Raw genomic sequence first — 19,263 nt, forward strand, 5'->3', positions numbered from 1 at the left:
AAATGGCTACTGAATGATTTCTGACAAAGCCCTGACTACAAAAAGAGAGAAGTGGAGCCCAGAGAGGTTTTGTTTAGTCAGAAGAAAAGGCACTCGAGTGTGGTACGACAGACCTTTATCAGGTGAGCCTTTAAAGTGAGATCTGCACAGCTAACATTGACATATGATCAACATCTATCATGTAATGGCACCGTGCAGTATTAGAAAGAACAGGTTCCATGTTCAAGTCCAAGCTCCTCCAGCTAAGTGACCCCAAATAAGCCACTTTGCATCTCAATTTTATCATCCATAAAACTGATTTAAACAAGATAAATATGTGAAGAAATTTCAGTAAACTATAAAGGACCAAAAAGAAAAAAAAAACCTCAACATTATCAGCTATACTTTCAAAGGCTGGCAACACCTCAGGGGAAAACAGATACTCACCTCCATAAATCTGATCAACACAGTGGAGGGTAATGTCATTTTCTCCTATAACCTTATTCTTAAACTGCGTTTCCTAAAAAATTCAAAAGGAAACAACTGTGATTCCTTGCTATGCACTGTGACATTTACAGGTAGAGCAAATCACCATCCTCCACTTGCATATGAAGAAAAATGGGGAGTGGGTGGGAGAAATGGGTGAAGGTGGTCAAAAGGCACAAACTTCAGTTATAAAACAAGTCCTGGAGATGTAATGTACAGCATGGTGACTAGAGTTAATAATACTGCATTGTACATTGGAAAGTTGCTAAGAGGGTAGATCTTAAAAGTTCTCATCACAAGAAAAAAATTGTTTAACTATGTGATGTGATGGATGTTAACTAAACATATTGTGATGATCATTTCACAATATATACATACACCAAATTCATCACGTTGTACATCTTAAACTAATACAACGTTAAATGTCAATTATGTCTCAGTAAAGCTAGAAAAAATAAATGAAAAGGTATATATCCTACACAAGCAAACAGGGAAATGTAGTCACATCCCTAGGAAAGGGACGATGAAGGAGTGAAGTGTGTGAGAAATGCTGCGAACACTCGTCTTCAAACCCAGGCAGGACATGCCATTCCCGGCTGCTCCCAGGCCGACCCACCAGGCCGCATGCACAACACCCTGAGAGATGCTGGTAGGTGGCGCATAGGTTCAGATTTCTCCACACAAATGCAGACAGGTGAGTGACAAAGCTATGAGAAGGCAGGAAGAAAACCCCGGGAGATTCAAGCTCTGTAAACGCTGCCTCTGTACAGGACTAGGAACCAGGCCGCTACAGCAACAGCTGCACAGAAGCCCACGCTGTCAGGTGGTGGGGCGCTGGCGTGGCCGGGCCGGCCGGTTCCCATTGCCACCAGCGCGCCCTGAGGGGTGCGGGTGTTCCCTCCTCACTCCACTGCTCACTCTTCCTAAGGGGGACAAGCCTTACACGCACAGAGCAAACACAAAGTAAACCCAAACTCAGTGCTGCATTCAGCACCAGTTTCATAACTGAATTCAGTTCCTAAATTTGAGGAAGAGTTCAGTATAGAGAAAACATGGGGAACTAGTATATTTGGGGAGATGTGATTCCCATGAATGATAGGTACTGTGCTGAAATACAGAAGAAAATCAAAAGCTGACGGTGTCAACCTACGAGGTCAAACGCAAGCCAGCGTGACGTGAGGCACTGCTGGGAAACTGCGGAGCGGTCCTCCCACTGAAAGGGGATCCCAAAGGAGAGAGAGCAGACTAGTGGTGAGAAAGACCACTAGTCTTTGTGTTTACGGGCGTTAGGGGCGAGTTATTGAGAAGCTGGGAGAAAAGACAATGGGGCCGCCAATGCAGCGCTCCCACAAACTCAGCCAAGTGCAGCTCATACATACATCATTATCCAAGGCAGATTCGTCATCGCCCAAGAAAGCAATCTTGAAGTCTGTGCAGACAAGCCTCCCATAGATTCCACGCTGACAGGAATCTTCCTGAACACACTTCAGTACCGTGCTGGCTTCACAGAGCAGCTGTTCACCTGATCAAAACCAAAACAAGTCCTCCTTAGAGTCCTCAGGCAACATGCAGAACGCAAACAGTACAAGCTTCCCGGCTCTATTCCGGTAAGACAAACACACACCACAACACAGCACACAGGAGCTGCGAAACCTAGGGGAGAAGATGAGGCAGAGTGGGGACCGTGGAGAAGTGAAATCACAATGACTTTTACATGGGGCACTTCTCTATCTTCTCACTGTGAATAATGGACGTGTCCAAACAGGTAGAAATGATCTCGGCTACACTGACAAACACAGATCTTAGTGCTTTTATCACTTGGACCCAAGCAGAAGTTCTGGAGAAGCGGTACCCAAGTGAGCAAAGCCAGAAGGGCTGGCCAGTGAGCTCTGGCACGTAGCTCTGGAGCCCCCCTTCCCGTGAGGGTGGGCCATTCCTCACCCCGGAACTGCGGAAAGAGGGCGGGTGTCTCCCTGGCCCGGGGCCCTAAGGCAGCTTCCTCAGGCACAGAGGGTGCAGCACGACTGCACTCATTCTGGCTCCACGGACAAGGATGGGAGGAAAAGGGAGGTCAGAGGTTTGTGGGAAAAAAAACCTGTTTCCTCTCTTTCTTAGTTGAGAGTATTTCCTCTCAGTGTGTCACCTTTCCTGCTCTATCTGCAGACGCCCAGCAGCATGAGAGCTGTATTTCCTGGTGATAGAGAGTACTTCTCACTATAGTCAAAAAGATGAGGATTTAGGGATAGGCAGGAAGCGGAGAGGCTCATGAGGGCTGGATGCCTGCGTAAGGGCAGGGAAAAAAGAAGGATACAGGGGAAATGAAAAACTAAGTGTAAAATTAAAAAAAAATAAAAAACTAAGTATAAATACTTTGTGACAAGAAAGAAAAAGGAATTTTCTTCTCATCCAACAGGTAACCATCTTCTCCTTAGAATCTCCCTCTGGATATTTCCTTCAATGTCTTTAAATTTACCATCTGGCTCAAAATTCATTTATTCCAACTTTCACTATGAAAACAAAGAAGAATTTCAGACACTAAGACTATCAGGGGACACATATTATATTTCATCTTGTTTTTTTCTCTCTTCCAAGGGGTTAATTACAATGGAAATACAGGAAGATGGCTCTGTCACCAGGTCAGCCTCTACAGAGACCACCGGGCTTGAAGAAAACAGTGAAGTCAGGGCCTCATTAGGGTTTAAAATAGTCCCAGAAAAAGTGCTTCAGCTGAATCCGAGGTAGAAGACACGTGAGCAAGGCTTCCTGTGCTTCCAGCTCCTGGTGTAAAACAACTTTAATGGCGAGCCTCTTCCAAGACCAGGCAAGCCATATGGGTCCATGGTCAGACACTGGAGACCAGAAGTTGGCACACAGGGGCTAAAACGACATCCAGGAGAGGCTCTGCAAGCACGGCGACCTGCACCACACTTGTCAGCTTGTACGTTCAAAGTCTCAGGTCATGGGAGGCATGAGCTGGAAAAGATCATAGTTTAGTCTAGGAAACCTGGGCTGCACACCTAGAAGAGGCCGTCAGGAATCCAGGGGTTGGGAGAATGTACGTAACACTAAGCTAGAGACAAAAGTAAATTTCAGAATCTACAATATAATCCAAGAAGAGGAATACAATAGGATATATGGATTGAGGTTTAGGCCATTATTATAGGGAAAAGCCTTTGAAACTTACAAAACATTTTCTAAAAAGTTAGAGATTCTGATATGTTTACCAAATAAGGTGGATCAGTCAGAAACTTGTACATATTCGTATCCTCTCAATAAAATGGAATAAAATTAAAAGAACCAGAATGAGGACTCAATTGTTTTGGGAAATGTATCTAAAAATACTTATGAAAAAAGCTATTTGGGACTGGAAAAAAGAAAGTAGCAAAACAATCGAATGCACAACTCACTGGATAGCCCCATATATGGAGAGGCTACACCACCAAGAAGTTTGTTTCTGAATGCAGAAATGATTAAAACTTGACTTAAGCTATAGAGTCACTCTCCTCCATCAGAAAGAAATAAAGAGAGAAAGAAAGAGAGAGAGAGAAAGAGAGAGAGAGAGAGGGGAGAGAGAGAGAGGGAAGAGAGAGAGAGAAAGAAAGAAAGAGAGAAAGAAAGAAAGAAAGAGAGAAAGAAAGAAAGAAAGAAAGAAAGAAAGAAAGAAAAAAAGAAAGAAAGGAAGAAAGGAAGGAAGAAAGAAAGAAAGGAGGGAGGGAGGAAGAAAGGAAGGAAGGAAGAAATCCAACCAATCCAGGCTCCTCGGTGATGATCAAAGAGCAAAGCCCTGGCAGCCCCAGGGTTGGTTAAACCCCAAGGGGTTGGGTGTAGGGATCTGCAGGGGACCAGGATCTTCCTGACTGGGGACCAGAATACTGGATGGGGCCAAGTAAGGCACCCTGAAAAAAGACCTCATTTGCTTACAAAAGAGGTGAGAATTTCCCACGTTTAATTTCATCAGCTATGGGGAAGGGGAAACAAAAATTCTTTGTAGCTGTTGGAATACTCAGTCCCAGGTATGCAGTTACTGAACTAAAGACATTGATATTTTTGTCCAACTCATTACTGTCACACACTGTCTGAATGAAAACAAAGGAGTTTATATATAGTGCTACTAGGGATGACACAATTTATCACTGGCTTTGAATTGCACGTGAGGTAAGATGCTAACATGACTGTTACCTGGCAACAAGTGAAGAGTTACTTCCTTCTCTGTTACTTCCTTTTCGTTTGTGTGAATTTCCTAAAAGAGAAGAGAAAAGGGTAATATTTTTGTTTATTTAAGGGCTCAAAATGAATAACATAAAGCCATACTTTCAGAATACACACTAAAACATCATATTCGCTCAGGAGCTTTTTGTTTATTTGACAAGCTAAGTTTTGTTTTGTTTTGTTTTTTAATTAAAGTATAGTTGATTTACAGAGTTAAGTTTTTTTTTTTAAGTATTTTTAACTAAAGGAAGTCAGAAAATTTCAACAAGTTGGTTCAATGTATTACACTAATTATTTAGAATTGACAACTATCAGCTGTCCCAAGTGGAGGGTCAGGGATGGGCACTCCCCATATAAAGGAACAAATGCCACATAGCAAAGAAAAGCAGCTCAAGCAGAGTCAGAAAGAGAATGGAAGACAGTCCACAGAATGATTCCCCTTTCTCCAGTGAGAATCAAGGATCGAAAACAAAGGAAGACTGTTGTGGGCTTTTGAGAGAAAATGAACCTGTGTAAAGGGCTTGAAGGTAAGAACAGGAAACTACTGGACTGGCCAAAACGTTTGTTCAGTTTTTTCCATAAGATGGCTCTAGTAGCACTTAGTTGTCTTTAACTTCATTTGAAATAATTCTGTTAGATTGTATGTGACAGCTGTGCATTTAAAGAGACTTATCAAAATTGGTGAATTTTTGTGTAGCCATTTTAATTCTGAAGATGGAAGAAAAAAGCAACATTTTCAGCATATTATGCTTTATTATTTCAAGAAAGGTAAAAGCGCAACTGAAATGCAAAAAAAGATTTGTGCAGTGTATGGAGAAGGTGCTGTGACTGATCAAACGTGTCAAAAGTGGTTTGTGAAGTTTCGTGCTGTAAATTTCTTGCTGGACGATGCTCCATGGTCAGGTAGACCAGTTGAAGTTGATAGCGATCAAATTAAGACAGTAATTGAAAACAATCAACGTTATACCACGCGGGAGATAGCCAACATACTCAAAATACCCAAATCAAGCGTTGAAAATCATTTGCACTGGCTTGGTTATGTTAATCACTTTGATTGTTTGGGTTCCACGTAAGTTAAGCGGAAAAATACCTTCTTGACTGTATTTCTGCATGCGATTCTCTACTTAAATGTAATGAAAATGTTCTGTTGTTTTTTTTTTTTAAACAGATTATTTTAAAATTTTATTTATTTATTTATTTATGGCTGTGTTGGGTCTTCGTTTCTGTGCGAGGGCTTTCTCTAGTTGTGGCAAGTGGGGGCCACTCTTCATCGTGGTACGCGGGCCTCTCACTATCGCAGCCTCTCGTTGCGGAGCACAGGCTCCCGACGCGCAGGCTCAGTAATTGTGGCTCACGGGCCTAGTTGCTCCGCGGCATGTGGGATCTTCCCAGACCAGGGCTCGAACCCGTGTCCCCTGCATTGGCAGGCAGATTCTCAACCACTGTGCCACCAGGGAAGCCCAAAATGTTCTGTTTTTAAAACAAATTGTGACAGGCGATGAAAAGTGGATACAGTACAATAATGTAGAACAGAAGAGATCGTGGGGTAAGCAAAATGAACCACCACCAACCACACCAAAGGCTGGTCTTCAACCAAAGAAGGTGATGTTGGGACTTCCCTGGTGGCGCAGTGGTTAAGAATCCACCTGCCGGGGCTTCCCTGGTGGCGCAGTGGTTGAGAATCTGCCTGCCAATGCAGGGGACGCGGGTTCGAGCCCTGGTCTGGGAAGATCCCACATGCCGCGGAGCAACTCGGCCCGTGAGCCACAATTACTGAGCCTGCGCGTCTGGAGCCTGTGCTCCGCAACAAGAGAGGCCGCGACAGTGAGAGGCCCGCGCACCGCGATGAAGAGTGGACCCCGCTTGCCGCAACTAGAGAAAGCCCTCGCACAGAAACGAAGACCCAACACAGCCATACATACATACATACATACATACATACATAAAAAGAATGTAAGCAGACAAGAATAGCATTAAAAAAAAATTAAAAATAAATAAATAAATAAATAAAAAAAAAAAAAAAAAAAAAGAATCCACCTGCCAACGCAGGGTACACGGGTTCGAGCCTTGGTCCGGGAAGATCCCACATGCTGTGGAGCAACTAAGCCCGTGCACCACAACTACTGAGCCTGTGCTCTATGAGCCCGTGCGCCTAGACCCTGTGCTCCACAACAAGAGAAGCCACTGCAGTGAGAAGCCCGCGCACCACAACAAAGAGTAGCCCCCACTAACCGCAACTAGAGAAAGCCCATGTGCAGCAGTGAAGACCCAATGCAGCCAAAAATTAAAAAAATAATAATAATGTTAAAAAACAACAAAGAAGGTGATGTGTATATGGTGGGACTGGAAGGGAGTCCTTTATGATGAGCTCCTTCTGGAAAACCAAACGATTAATTCCAATAAGTACTGCTCCCAGTTAGACCAACTGAAAGTATCACTTGATGAAAAGCGCCCAGAATTACTCAACAGAAAACACATCATCTTCCATCAGGATAACGCAAGACTGCATGTTTCTTTGATGACCAGGCAAAAACTGTTACAGCTTGGCTGGGAAGTTCTGATTCATCCGCCGTATTCACCAGAAATTGCACCTTCGAATTTCCACTTATTTTGGTCTTTATAAAATTCTCTTAGTGGAAAATATTTCAATTCCCTGGAAGACTGTAAAAGGCACCTGGAACAGTTCTCTGCTCAAAAAGATAAAAGGTTTTGGGAAGATGGAATTATGAAGTTGCCTGAAAAATGGCAGAAGGTAGTGGAACAAAGGGTGAATACGTTGTTCAATAAAGTTCTTTGTGAAAATGAAAAATAAGTCTTTTATTTTTACTTAAAAACCAAAGGCACTTTTTGGCCAACCCAATATGAACGTATCAAGTCAATACTGAGCCATCCACTCTGCAGCATACCAGGGCTCAGTAAAGGCGGCCGGCAACATATTTCCTCATTCTAAGTTACCTAAAACCATACGGCAGTGCAATGGGATGCAATCACTTCTAATAAGGAATCAAGGCCAGGTTCTGTGTCACTGTTTCTCAATAAAAATATCTTCAAATGCTTCTATGCTGGGTTCAGTGTTTATCAGATAGTCAAAGATAATTAGCAATGCTTAATGAATTAATGGACCAAAACAACAATCATAAATGGCTGTTAACTTTAAGACTCAACAGGGGTTACATCTTTATGTAGATTTTCATTACTTTCATAAACAAATTTATCCCCACACTAGAATATTCATGTTATACATTCTTCTGTTAGCACGTATAATATTACTTTTTAAGTTCCCATGTGCATGCTTATCTCCCTTTCTAGAACAGTGTTTCTCCAACTAGGGCTTGTATCTGTTAGTGGGTTGTAAATCAATTTAGTGGGTCAAAATCAAATTTTTCCATAATAAGAATAAAAAATATCATACAGTAAAAAACTGGAAAAAGAATGACTGTTAACATAACAAATAGAGAGGCATGTTGGGCCCCCTCATCAACCTACCACACCATCTATGAAGAATTCTTGCCAAAATATCTGATCTCAATCTGCTTGAGCTGCTATGTCAACCTACCAATTTATAGGTTGAATACTGGGACAGAAAAACATGTTAAATAACACCATGGGGATGCAACCAATCAAATCCTGACTGTGGGAAATTCTACAACACACAACCAGTTCTGTCAACAAATAAAAATGGAATATTTTTGGTTTGTTTTGGGTAGAAGTCTCTGGTTGGCATGAGTTTTCTGAATTTGTTGATTCAGACTGAAGCACGGCACTAGAAGAAACTTGGGTACGGCTGAGGCAGGGAGAGCCCAGACAGCCTGTCTTGAGGCTGAAGAACAAGAACAAAGTCATGGTGTCTTCACAGAACCTGTTTTGCGTGTGGTCTGTTTGGGAGATGACTATGATTTCCATCCCAGGAGATGCCAATAAATCAAGCCTCTCTGAGGCAGCGTTCTTAAACCTGTGGAGCATCGGATCATCTGGGGAGCCTGTTACCTCTGCAGACACTCAGGCCCCAACACAAGCCTGAGGAATCAGAGTGCGGGGGATGCAGCTGAGCCTCAGGTTTTGTAGAAGCTCCCCAAATTATCCTGATGCATTGCTCTAGGTTACACAAGAGGGACTATTTTTGGATATGTAAATGCTATGAGTGTTCCGGTAACTTCGAAATTCTCATTGAGAGTTTTCATCATCTGTCATTGACAAAGAACTAAATTAAAGCACAGGTATTTTTGACAGGTTTATCATCTTTCTCTGAGGAAGGCAAAGCTATTCATTAAAATCAATCAGCTGTTAGAAAACTCTAGCAATCATCTTTAGTGCTTGGAATTCAGTTCAAAAACTGAAGCCAGCACGGAGACTACCCTATTGCTACGTCCGAGGAAGTATCATCTTCCGATGATAAAGATGTCACACTACCCCAAACTACCTACATACATCAACTCTTGAAATGGTTAGTGATATTCTTTGTTTACATTCCATAAACAAGACAATTAGGCGACATCTTTTAGAACTCTGTCCTACCCAAAACGCCCCTTCCCCAGACAACTGCTCCCTGCGCCCCCAACCTCCAGGAGAGGGCCACCTCCTCCCCATCACCTGCGTGGACTAACAGACAGCAGTGCCCGCAAATGGCTAATTGTTTTATCTCCCCATTAATTTGGCTGAAGGGCCAAGAGAAGCTAATCAAACTGGCTGCTTCAACTACAGACTTGCAGATTTGGCCACAAATACGGAGCCGCAGAGAAAGCTGTTCTGCAAAGAATGAGACACGTGAAGAAGATACGTGGAGATAAAAGCCCAACCCAGACACACAAGCAATCACACAGCCTGGACTCCATGGCTTTCCAGGCTCTAGCGAGGCCCAACCACGCCTCTGGCCCACCGTTCCATGAACCACACCTGTATCTTTATAAATGGATCCCCTCGTCAGCAAAAACTAGCTACAGTGGTTCTGCTGATTGTCACCAACGGCATCAACTTAGATCAACTGCACTAACAACTGAGAAACCACAGATGACAGAATCACGTCATGCCACATGTCAACGTGCAATATATCCGGGGCCGCAGGATTAGGAACCAATGTCAGAGCCACCAATCTCACGAGTAAGACTGGCAGGGGAGAAGGGAAGCGGGAGCTGCACTGCCTGCTTCGTGAGCCGGAGTATTCGCGCCCAGGAACGAGGCAGGGTCCTTGGTGGCTTTCCCTCACTAGAAATGGCAAAGGAAGACTCCCACAGACCTGCTCTCCATCCTAAAACACTGTCACAACATGGCATGTTCTCAAAGGGATGAAAATGAATCCACCAGAAGCATTTCCTGGGAGAAAAAAGGAAAGGACTGGAGACATTTTCCCCACTCACCCTCGTCTTTGTAAAATGCCCCAGAAGCTTAGTACACATTTTTCATTTTAAAAGTAGGGACTCCTCTTCTCTAGAATAATGTTAAATACGTTCTGATGTTGGCAACAAGTTGCCGACCAAAAATTGATCTGTGAAAAGGGAAAACCCACCAAGCAGCTCAGTCATGGAGGAGTCACATATCTCCTGAAGCGTGTGGGAATTTCAACACTGGATAGGGTGACAGAAAAACCGCCAAGATTCCTAACAGTGCTCGACTTCCTACTAAAGCTGCCGCTATTCATCAGACTTCCTTCAGCTGCAGAGAGGGAAAGGAGAGGTCAGAATAATGCAGTAAGATATACACCGCCGCTGACAAGCCAGCATCCAAAAATAATCTAACCATCCAGAGCACGTGAGCCCCTGCCTCGAATGCCATGAAACAAATCACAAGACTTTACTTATCCAAAACACAGATCGTGCAGCAGCCTCACCTATTTGGAACACTGCTGAAGATCACAAAGTGAAAAAGACTTGTGAGCAGTAAAGACAGGTGTGTCCAAGTTTGCGCACGGCAGTCAAAGCCCTCCACAGGCTGTCAGTCCCAGCTTCCACTTCGACCAGACGCTTTTAACTAAAATGCTAAGAGCCAGCATTTATTAAGCTCTATGATGTGCCAGGTAAGTATACTTCATTAGTATCTCATTAATCCTCACAACAACTCTAGGACTGGCGTTATCTCCATTTTACAGATGAAGATACTTAGGCTTAAAGAGGTTCAAGAACTTCCCTTTTATAGGAAAATAAGTCACTAACCAAGGGTTCGGCCCAAGCCCCAACTAACTCCAGAGCCCACATTCCTCGCTGCTGTGTCCTAGTTCCAATAAACACGGTCTCCAGTTTCCTACCACAAAAGAAAAAAGTCGTCACAGCCATTGCGTATAACAGAAAACCAGTCTCCTGTTACAAAACTGATTAGAACCAATTAGAAAAATTCCCTTAAGAAAACTGTACTCCACTGTACAAGGATTTGCCTCATATAGGACAAAAGCACGTGAAAGCTAACATCAGCTACACTCCTGAGAATCTGCTGAGAGGTTGCAGAGCAGCCTGGACGTTTCCATTCCACTGGTTCTCAAAAACTAGTTTCTTACCGAGTTCACATTCAGAATGCGCACATCTCGAAAGTGTGAGGGACCTAGGGCCCCTCAGCAAAGGCAGAAAAAGGGAAGGGCCCTGTCAGATGATCAGTGACCTTGGAAAGAATGGAGCGGGGGTCTCTACAATGACGCTCTCACAGGCCAAAACGCTTATAAACGTTCACGTCAACCCTTCACTGCTTACAAGGGCTCTGAGTCAAAAACCGAAGTTGTTATTCTCAGTTTAATTTTATCCAGCCAGAAGGGCAAATTCCAAGAGGCAACATAACATCCCTAAAGGTTCCAAAACACAATTTCCTTCTATCACATCTGGCACCAAGTGCTAAAAAGACATAACACAAACATTTTATTTCCTCCGAGTCGCTCCACTGGTCTAAAATGGACACTTAATACTCTGTTTTCTCTGCTAAAATAGAAAATCTGAGGGGAGAAATGCATTTGCATCTACATATTAGGTGGGAATCCATGTGTATCTTAGAACAAAATTTACCTTTCTTTAAAGCAGAGAGTTGTATTTTTAACACAGCCTAGTACTGACAATTTAAGTTTTGTCTTTCCCCTGGCTTCTCCAAACTTCTCTCTGTGCATGTACTGAAAATAAATAATACAGACTTGAGGCCACAGTCCAAACCCAGCTCTGGTAATTACAGACATGAACTTGGGCTTGCCATTTAACCTGACTGAGCTTTGGTTTCCTCCTGTGTGAATGGAAACAATACCACCTCAGTATGAGGATATGAAGAGAAACGGGTGTAAACACCTGGCATACATATTCAGTAAATGGGAGTTGTTACAATTGTTGGACCCAGCAGAATCTATGCTTCTTGATTCCTTTCTTTTTTCTCCTCCTTTCTTTTTTTTTTTTTTCTAAATAAATTTTATTTATTTATTTATTTATTTATTGGCTGCGTTGGGTCTTCGTTGCTGTGTGCGGGCTTTCTCTAGTTGGGGTGAGCGGGGGCTACTCTTTGTTGTGGTGCGCAGGCTTCTCATTGTCGTGGCTTCTCTTGCTGCGGAGCACGGGCTCTAGGCACGTAGGCTTCAGTAGTTGTGGCACGTGGGCTCAGTAGTTGTGGCTTGCGGGCTCTAGAGCTCAGGCTCAGTAGTTGTGGCGCATGGGCTTAGTTGCTCCGCGGCATGTGGGATCTTCCTGGGCCAGGGCTCGAACCTGTGTCCCTTGCATTGGCAGGCAGATTCTTAACTGCTGCGCCACCAGAGAAGCCCCTCCTCCTTTCTTTTGATGACTAAACAAAGAATTCCAACATACTACTTGAGTTGCAATTATTCAAGATTCTGAGTAGAATAATTTCTGCTTCTCTCTCAATCCTGTTTCCCACATGAAACTAAATTGACTCCACTCAGGTGGCTTCTCAATTCTTTTTTTTTTTTTGTGGATCAGAAACTCCTGCAATTAGCAACGTCCAGGTTGGTCCTAATTCCATTAGACTTGGACTACACAGTAATATCTGAAGTCATAGAAAAAGAAACGGCATATATCTGTTAATAGGATTTGTTTTCTACAATGACTTAGATCCTGTCCTTTGGTGTCTTTTCTTCTGCAATAGAAAGTACTTTGAACCCACTATAAGACCAAAAGAGTAAACTAATGGCTTTCTTAAGAGAATACTGGGCTTCCCCGGTGGCGCAGTGGTTAGGAATCCGCCTGCCAATGCAGGGGACACAGGTTCGTGCCCCGGTCCGGGAAGATCCCACATGCCGCGGAGCAACTAAGCCCGTGAGCCACAACTACTGAGCCTGCGCGTCTGGAGCCTGTGCTCCGCAACGGGAGAGGCCGCGGCAGTGAGAGGCCCGTGCACCGCGATGAAGAGTGGGCCCTGCTCGCCGCAACTGGAGAAAGCTCTTGCACAGAAACGAAGACCCAACACAGTCAAAAATAAATAAATAAATAAATAAATTTATTAAAAAAAAAAAAAAAAAAAAAAAGAGAATACTGCATCTGAGGAAGGGACTGCTCTGGCATGCCGGGCATGCCGACAAAAGGTAAGCTTTCCCGACTGCTGAATTTATTCAAAGTAGATTAAGCTGGGAATTAATTCCCTGGCGGTCCGGTGGTTAAGACTCAGAGCTTTCACTGCCATAGGCCTGGGTTCAATTCCTGGTCGGGGAACTAAGATCCCACAAGCTGCGGGGTGCGGCCAGAAAAACAACCAAACAAAGTAGATTAAGCTACTGAAAGATGGTAACAAATTGAGAATAAAAACCTATGTAAGCACTTGCGCACTGGGAGACAGGAGCCACGCTGCAGGCATTCATCACTGATATCTAACCTGTCTCTGGTTAATACTTCAAAAAAAGTATAAATGTTCACTATCAATTCTTACAAGATAATCAACTCAGGAAAAAAAATAAGCACCATCACCACTACCATCAACCACCCCTCCACCCCCCAAATCAAAACATACACCAGTCCTGAGAAGAGAAATAACCTAGAGGACTCCAATAAGTCAGGGTATGCAAAGAGGAATCATAAAGAAACCATCCCCTCAAAAAAAGTGAATTTTTTCCTTTACTTTGGGAAGCGACCTGTATGGGTGGTGGGGAGAAGGTAGGGAGCACAGAATGGAGAGTACTCATCAGCTATGCCCCGCAGTTCCTTTGCCTCCGTATTTTTATAGTAGCTTTTTGAACTCCACGAGAAAAACACAGAAAGAACAAATACGGAGATAATATTTCAAAGTTTTTGTTGTTGATCCGGGGAGAACGAGCATAGCTGAATGGAGAAGGGAGGAAGGGGTTAACAATAAGGTACAGCCCACGTCTGGATGCACTGAAGCTGGACATGGATCTTAAAGTGGGTTACAGGACGTGACGAGATTCCCACGTGTATGTCCTACTCCTGACCATGCTGAGTTCTCAATGTGTATAAGCTGTTGTCTTCATGGGCAAATTTACTGGATGAGTGATTAAAGGCTGTCCAACCAGACCGTTACAATTGGATGAGTAAATACAATCTCTTCCCTGCTGACATCACAGATTACTATATCGTGACTCAGGGGTCGCTTGCAGACTGCAGAAATCACAAGTGTCCACGCTATGAATGCCGAAGTGGCTACTTTCAAGGGCCAGCCCTTACTGAGGCTGAGAGGTGAATAATGATGACACATTTCTAGAGCCTTTGTGGCAGGCATCGTTGAAAGGGCTTTATACTTATTAACTCAGCTAATTCTCACAGCAAGCCTTGGAGTAGGGCTCTTATAGCCACTGTTACCTCCAACTCTGCAGACGAAGCAGACACCCGGCTAGAATGTGGTGGAAGTAGAAGTCAAACCTGGTAGCTGGCTCAGCCTGTGTTCTTACATGATGCCACACTACCTCTTCTGTGGAATGAAGAAAAAAAAGGAAAATAGGACAGAAAGATCAGTGAATGTATCTGCTAGACCCACCTGAAACCAGGTCAAAGCAAGCATCAGTAAAAGAGCCCAGGGAAAGCCTAAAATTGTTTTGGAGAGGCAAACAGAGGCTGAAAGGACAGAAGCAGAAAAACAAAATACATCTACCCCCCAGGAGTAATGGCCGCTACGTGGGAAAGAACTCAGGGGCTTCCACAACACCAGCTGAGAGTTCACCTCCTATGACTCACTCCACTGGGTCCTCCAAGGCTTTAGTCTCTGGGTGTCACCCCAGCCAACCCTCGAGAGTTCAGCAGGAATCTTCGATGTACCACACTCCAGGGAAGGCTCCAACTGCAAATAACACTGCTATGTACAGTCTGGGCTACCCTGTGCTTCCCTTCAAGAGCATGTCATCCTAAGAGTCCCCCTTGACACCTCCTTCTCCTTCACCCTCAATACCCAGTCCTTCACCACCAAATCCGATCAGTACCGCCCATTACATACGCCCAGAACCCATGCTCCTCTCTTACCCCCGCAGCACCACCCTGGTCCGAGCTACCATCATCTCCCACCCGGACCACTGCAACAGCTTTGCACCTGCTCGACTGGCTCTGCCTCTTTCTTATCCATTCTCCACCCTAAAGCGGCAGTGATCCTTTCACAACACGGTCTGCTCTGGATTACTGGTGGGAGGAGGGCCACAACCTGATAAAGCCTGCAAGGAGGCCCTGCACAGCCTGGTCCCCACCTCCTTGTCCCCCCTGCTCTCCCACCATCCTCCTCCTCAGTCTGCACAGTGGCCACACTGGCCTTCCTTCAGCCTCTCGTACCTGCCAAGCCCCTTCCTATCTTAAGTCCAAGTTCCTTCTGCTTGGAATGCGTCTCCTTTCCCTCTTTGCCCTGTGAATTGTAAGTATCCATTGGACCTCAGGACAAGGGTCATTTCCTCTGGGAAGCCCTCTCTGTTTCCACGTTCTTACAGCCCTGTGTATCTCTCCCTCCTAGCACTTGTCATAATTGCAATTTCACATTTATTTATGTAATTATTTAAGTCTATCTCCCCATCAATCTATAAACTTTTTGAGGGCAGGTCCTCTGTCTGGTTTTTTGCTTGCCACATTGTCCCAGAATCCAATACAGGCCTTGCAAACAGTAAGTGCTCAGAAGATTTCATTGAGTAATTTAATTAATAATGGCTTTAGGTAATGAGAGGTTTTTAAAAACACTCCAGCAGGAAACAGAGAAACACATGGGAAGAGATTAAGAGACAATATTTAGGCTTGGGCTTTGACGTGGGTGGCATCACCAAATGCTCTCATCATACTGTAAAGAACATTCCATTAAAGACTGTCATGTATGTGGTATTAATCCAGAAAGACCAGAAGTCATGAAGCCTGTCCAGTAAGAACTGCAGGAGAGCAGGTGCCGTGGATGGGCCTGGCATCATCCCAGGATCTCACAGGAAATTCAACCAGCATCCAGGGACAGCTGCCTCTGCACTAGCCCTGTTCTCTGGAGCAGTGGGAGCTTCTGAAACTGTCACCTGGTTTCAGCGAAGGGCCCGGAGTCCCCCTTAACCCTTTGCTCCTTCTATCCCACTACCCTTCAACTCTGATACTCCCTGCCCAGCTGCCTAATCAGCAAATGGTCACAATCGTACTTCCAGAGCTATGACACGTGGGATAAAATTCCTTACTGACCCCAATAAAGTATCATGCTCAATGTGTAAGAAAAGAAGGTTAGAAAAGTACAGTTCTTTAACAATCAAGCAGAACTGGTTCTACTAGTTATGCTGACAGACTTTTCTCTGCAAGAGGCCTGAAAAGGAACTCATTTGAAAATGATGCAAATTTTCAACAAATGGGGCGTTAAACACCATCCCTGTGGTTTGTGCAGCACCTCTTGCTACTCCATCTGAGCGTGGACAAAGTTTGCTATTATGGCACAAAAGAATAGCAGAGACTGCTGGCACTGGTCAAAGAACGTCCAAGTCTTCAAAACTAGGGTATCTCAGTGGCCTGAATTCAGTTAGAACAGCGGCATGAACATAAATGGAGAGTAGTTCTGCCAGAGTGGGAGGATCAAGGTTGGGGTTTTTGGGTTAATTCCTATTTCAACATTTACCCCAATGCTATGGCTACTTTTTTATGTTTGTTTTAGGTTAAAAAGAGGATAAAGGGCATGAACAGCAAGTCTTCCAGTTTCCGCACATTTTACCCCACAGGTCAAAAGGAGCTACATCTGCTCCTGCTGCCACGGTGAGTATCCACAATTCCCAGGACACGCAGCTGCCACTGCCCTCACATCTAAGAAACTCGCCCCGTGCGGAGCCAGAAGCACTCCTATTCTGGCCACGTCTGTGCCAGACAAGACGTGAGAACTGCCACCCATTCTCCAGCAAGCCTGTAGCCCAAAGGAGACACACCCACTGCAACCCACCTCATACAGGTGGCCCAGCATTTACGAGGTGTCCATCTGATCTCCTCTCAGAACTACGTCTCTGAGAAGGAGTGGCCCAAAGCACAGGGTTCCCATGAGCCTGTGCAGCGAAACCAGTGAGTCAACACTCAAGCTGTATGTCTGGTTACTCAGAGGTGCAAGATGACCCACCGCCAATAGATACCAATTCATTTCAACAGCTCCTGAGTAACCTAACTACCAAATGCCCAGTATAAAAAGATGAAGAACTGACTTCTGCCCTTAAGATGTTTAGACAGACAAAAAAATAATAACTGGAAAACTGGGTATTCAGTGCAATAAACATTAGACACCTGCAGAAGGTTATCTCTCTACGCATCATCTCACTTAATCCTTACAACTCTTAACTGCCATTACTGTTCCCATTTTAGAGATGGGGAAAATGAGGTTGACCAAGGTTAAGTGAAGCGAGACTTGAGCCTGGGTTTGCCTGTCTAGAGCCATGCCCTTCACTACAATAAACCTGCTCCTGTCCGCCGACCACATCCTCCCCAGGGACAGTTTCCTCCCTCTGGCCTTTCAGACACTCTTTCATTGACCAAACTGTCATTTCTTAGGCACCTGCTGTACCAGCACAGCAAAAACAGATGTGAACACAAGGCACAGCCCCGACCTCCTCAGAGCACACGGGTGTCTGACCACAGAACAAGCAACAGTAATGACTCGTGTACACTGCTACGCTGTGCGGGAGGCCACAACAGGAACACAGCAGTCACACCTAACCGCATTCGGAGAGGGTCAGCAAAGACTGCTACCCTCAGGAAGTGCCATTTAGACTGAGACCTGAAAATCCGCAGAAATGCGTTCTGGGCCAAACGACCAACGCTCTGGCTGGCTGCTCTTTCTCACCTCCTTTCTGGGCAGGGTCCACAGGACCTCTGTTCCTTGGAGAAGCTCTCCCACAACATATGCTGACAACCCTCCTCCCTTCAAATGTATCGCTACTCCAGATCTCTCTTCAGAGCTCCAGCTCTGGACCCCAAACAGCCTCCTGGCCACATGCACTGTAATGTCCCTCAGACCCTCCAAATTCACATTTCTAAGTCAGCTCATCACTTCCCCCTGCCCCTCACCGAACCTGCTGTCTGCTGGACTCTGGCCCTACCGTACACCCAGCAGTCATTCTCGGCTACCCCCTGCCTCTCATGATCTTGTCTGCTCTGCTTCCTTAACAGCTCCAGAATCCGTCCACGCCCGTCCTTGCTTGCTGCCGCTCTTCCTTCCAGCCACCAGCACGCACCTTGCACACTCCCGTGATCGGAGTCTTGCTCCCGCCATCCAGCCCCCGGCGCAGCCGCTGGACCCCTCAGTCCGCTCTCCCCAGTCCTGCCCACCCAACTTGTCCAGTCCACTGTCCACACAGTTCAAGTCCTCTGCAAAGCCTTCCTGGGCCTTCCCTGGTGGTCCAGCAGTTAAGACTCTGCACTCCCAGTGCAGGGGGCGCAGGTTCAACCCCTGGTCAGGGAACTGGATCCTGAATGCCGCAACTAAGAGCCCACATGCTGTAACTAAAAGATCCCGCGTGCCGCAACTAAGACCCAGCTAAATAAATAAATAAGTAAATAAATAAATAAATAAATAAATAAATAGGGCTTCCCTGGTGGCACAGTGGTTAAGAATATGCCTTCCAATGCCGGGGACACGGGTTCGAGCCCTGGTCCGGCAAGATCCCACATGCCATGGAGCAACTAAGCCCGTGTGCCACAGCTACTGAGCCTGCACTCTAGAGCCCGCGAGCCACAACTACTGAGCCCGCGCTCTGCAACAAGAAAAGCCACCGCAATGAGAAGCCCACACACCCCAACAAAGAGTAGCCCCCGCTCACCGCAACTAGAGAAAGCCTGCACGCAGCAATGAAGACCCAATGCAGCCAAAAATAAATAAATAAATAAATAAATAAAATTTAAAAAAATTAAAAAGCTTTCTTGCATCGCAATAGTCTCTTACCTTGTCTGTCTCCCCAACCAATGATGCAAACTGGGGACTGAGGCTGTATTTTAGGTATTTTTAGCCTCAACTCCTAGCATACTCCTAGACAGTAAATTGCCAATAAAAGTCTACTGAAAGCATGCATTAACAAAAAAACATACGGGGACTTCCCTGGTGGCCCAGTGGGTAAGACTCCACGCTCCCAATGCAGAGGGCCCAGGTTCAATCCCTGGTCAGGGAACTAGATCCCACACGCATGCTGCTACTAAGAAGCCCTCATGCTGCAACTAAACGATCACGCATGCCGCAACTAAGACCCAGCGTAACCAAAATAAATAA

The 19,263-nt window shown here is 45.1% G+C and overlaps 1 protein-coding gene across 2 annotated transcripts in view; it reads right to left on the minus strand.

Annotated features, from left to right (window-relative positions):
* Positions 1-19,263, minus strand: part of MTMR12 (myotubularin related protein 12) — a 67,729-nt gene that overhangs the window by 34,533 nt on the left and 13,933 nt on the right. For both annotated transcript variants that reach the window (XM_036847449.1, XM_036847450.1), the window contains exons 2-4: positions 4,645-4,705; positions 1,845-1,987; positions 427-499 (exon numbers count right to left, since the gene is read on the minus strand). In XM_036847449.1, the coding sequence (XP_036703344.1) occupies positions 427-499; positions 1,845-1,987; positions 4,645-4,705 (277 nt within the window). The remainder of the gene's footprint in view (positions 1-426; positions 500-1,844; positions 1,988-4,644; positions 4,706-19,263) is intronic.

This window comes from Balaenoptera musculus, chromosome 3, assembly GCF_009873245.2.
Source record: "Balaenoptera musculus isolate JJ_BM4_2016_0621 chromosome 3, mBalMus1.pri.v3, whole genome shotgun sequence".
NCBI lineage: Eukaryota > Metazoa > Chordata > Mammalia > Artiodactyla > Balaenopteridae > Balaenoptera > Balaenoptera musculus.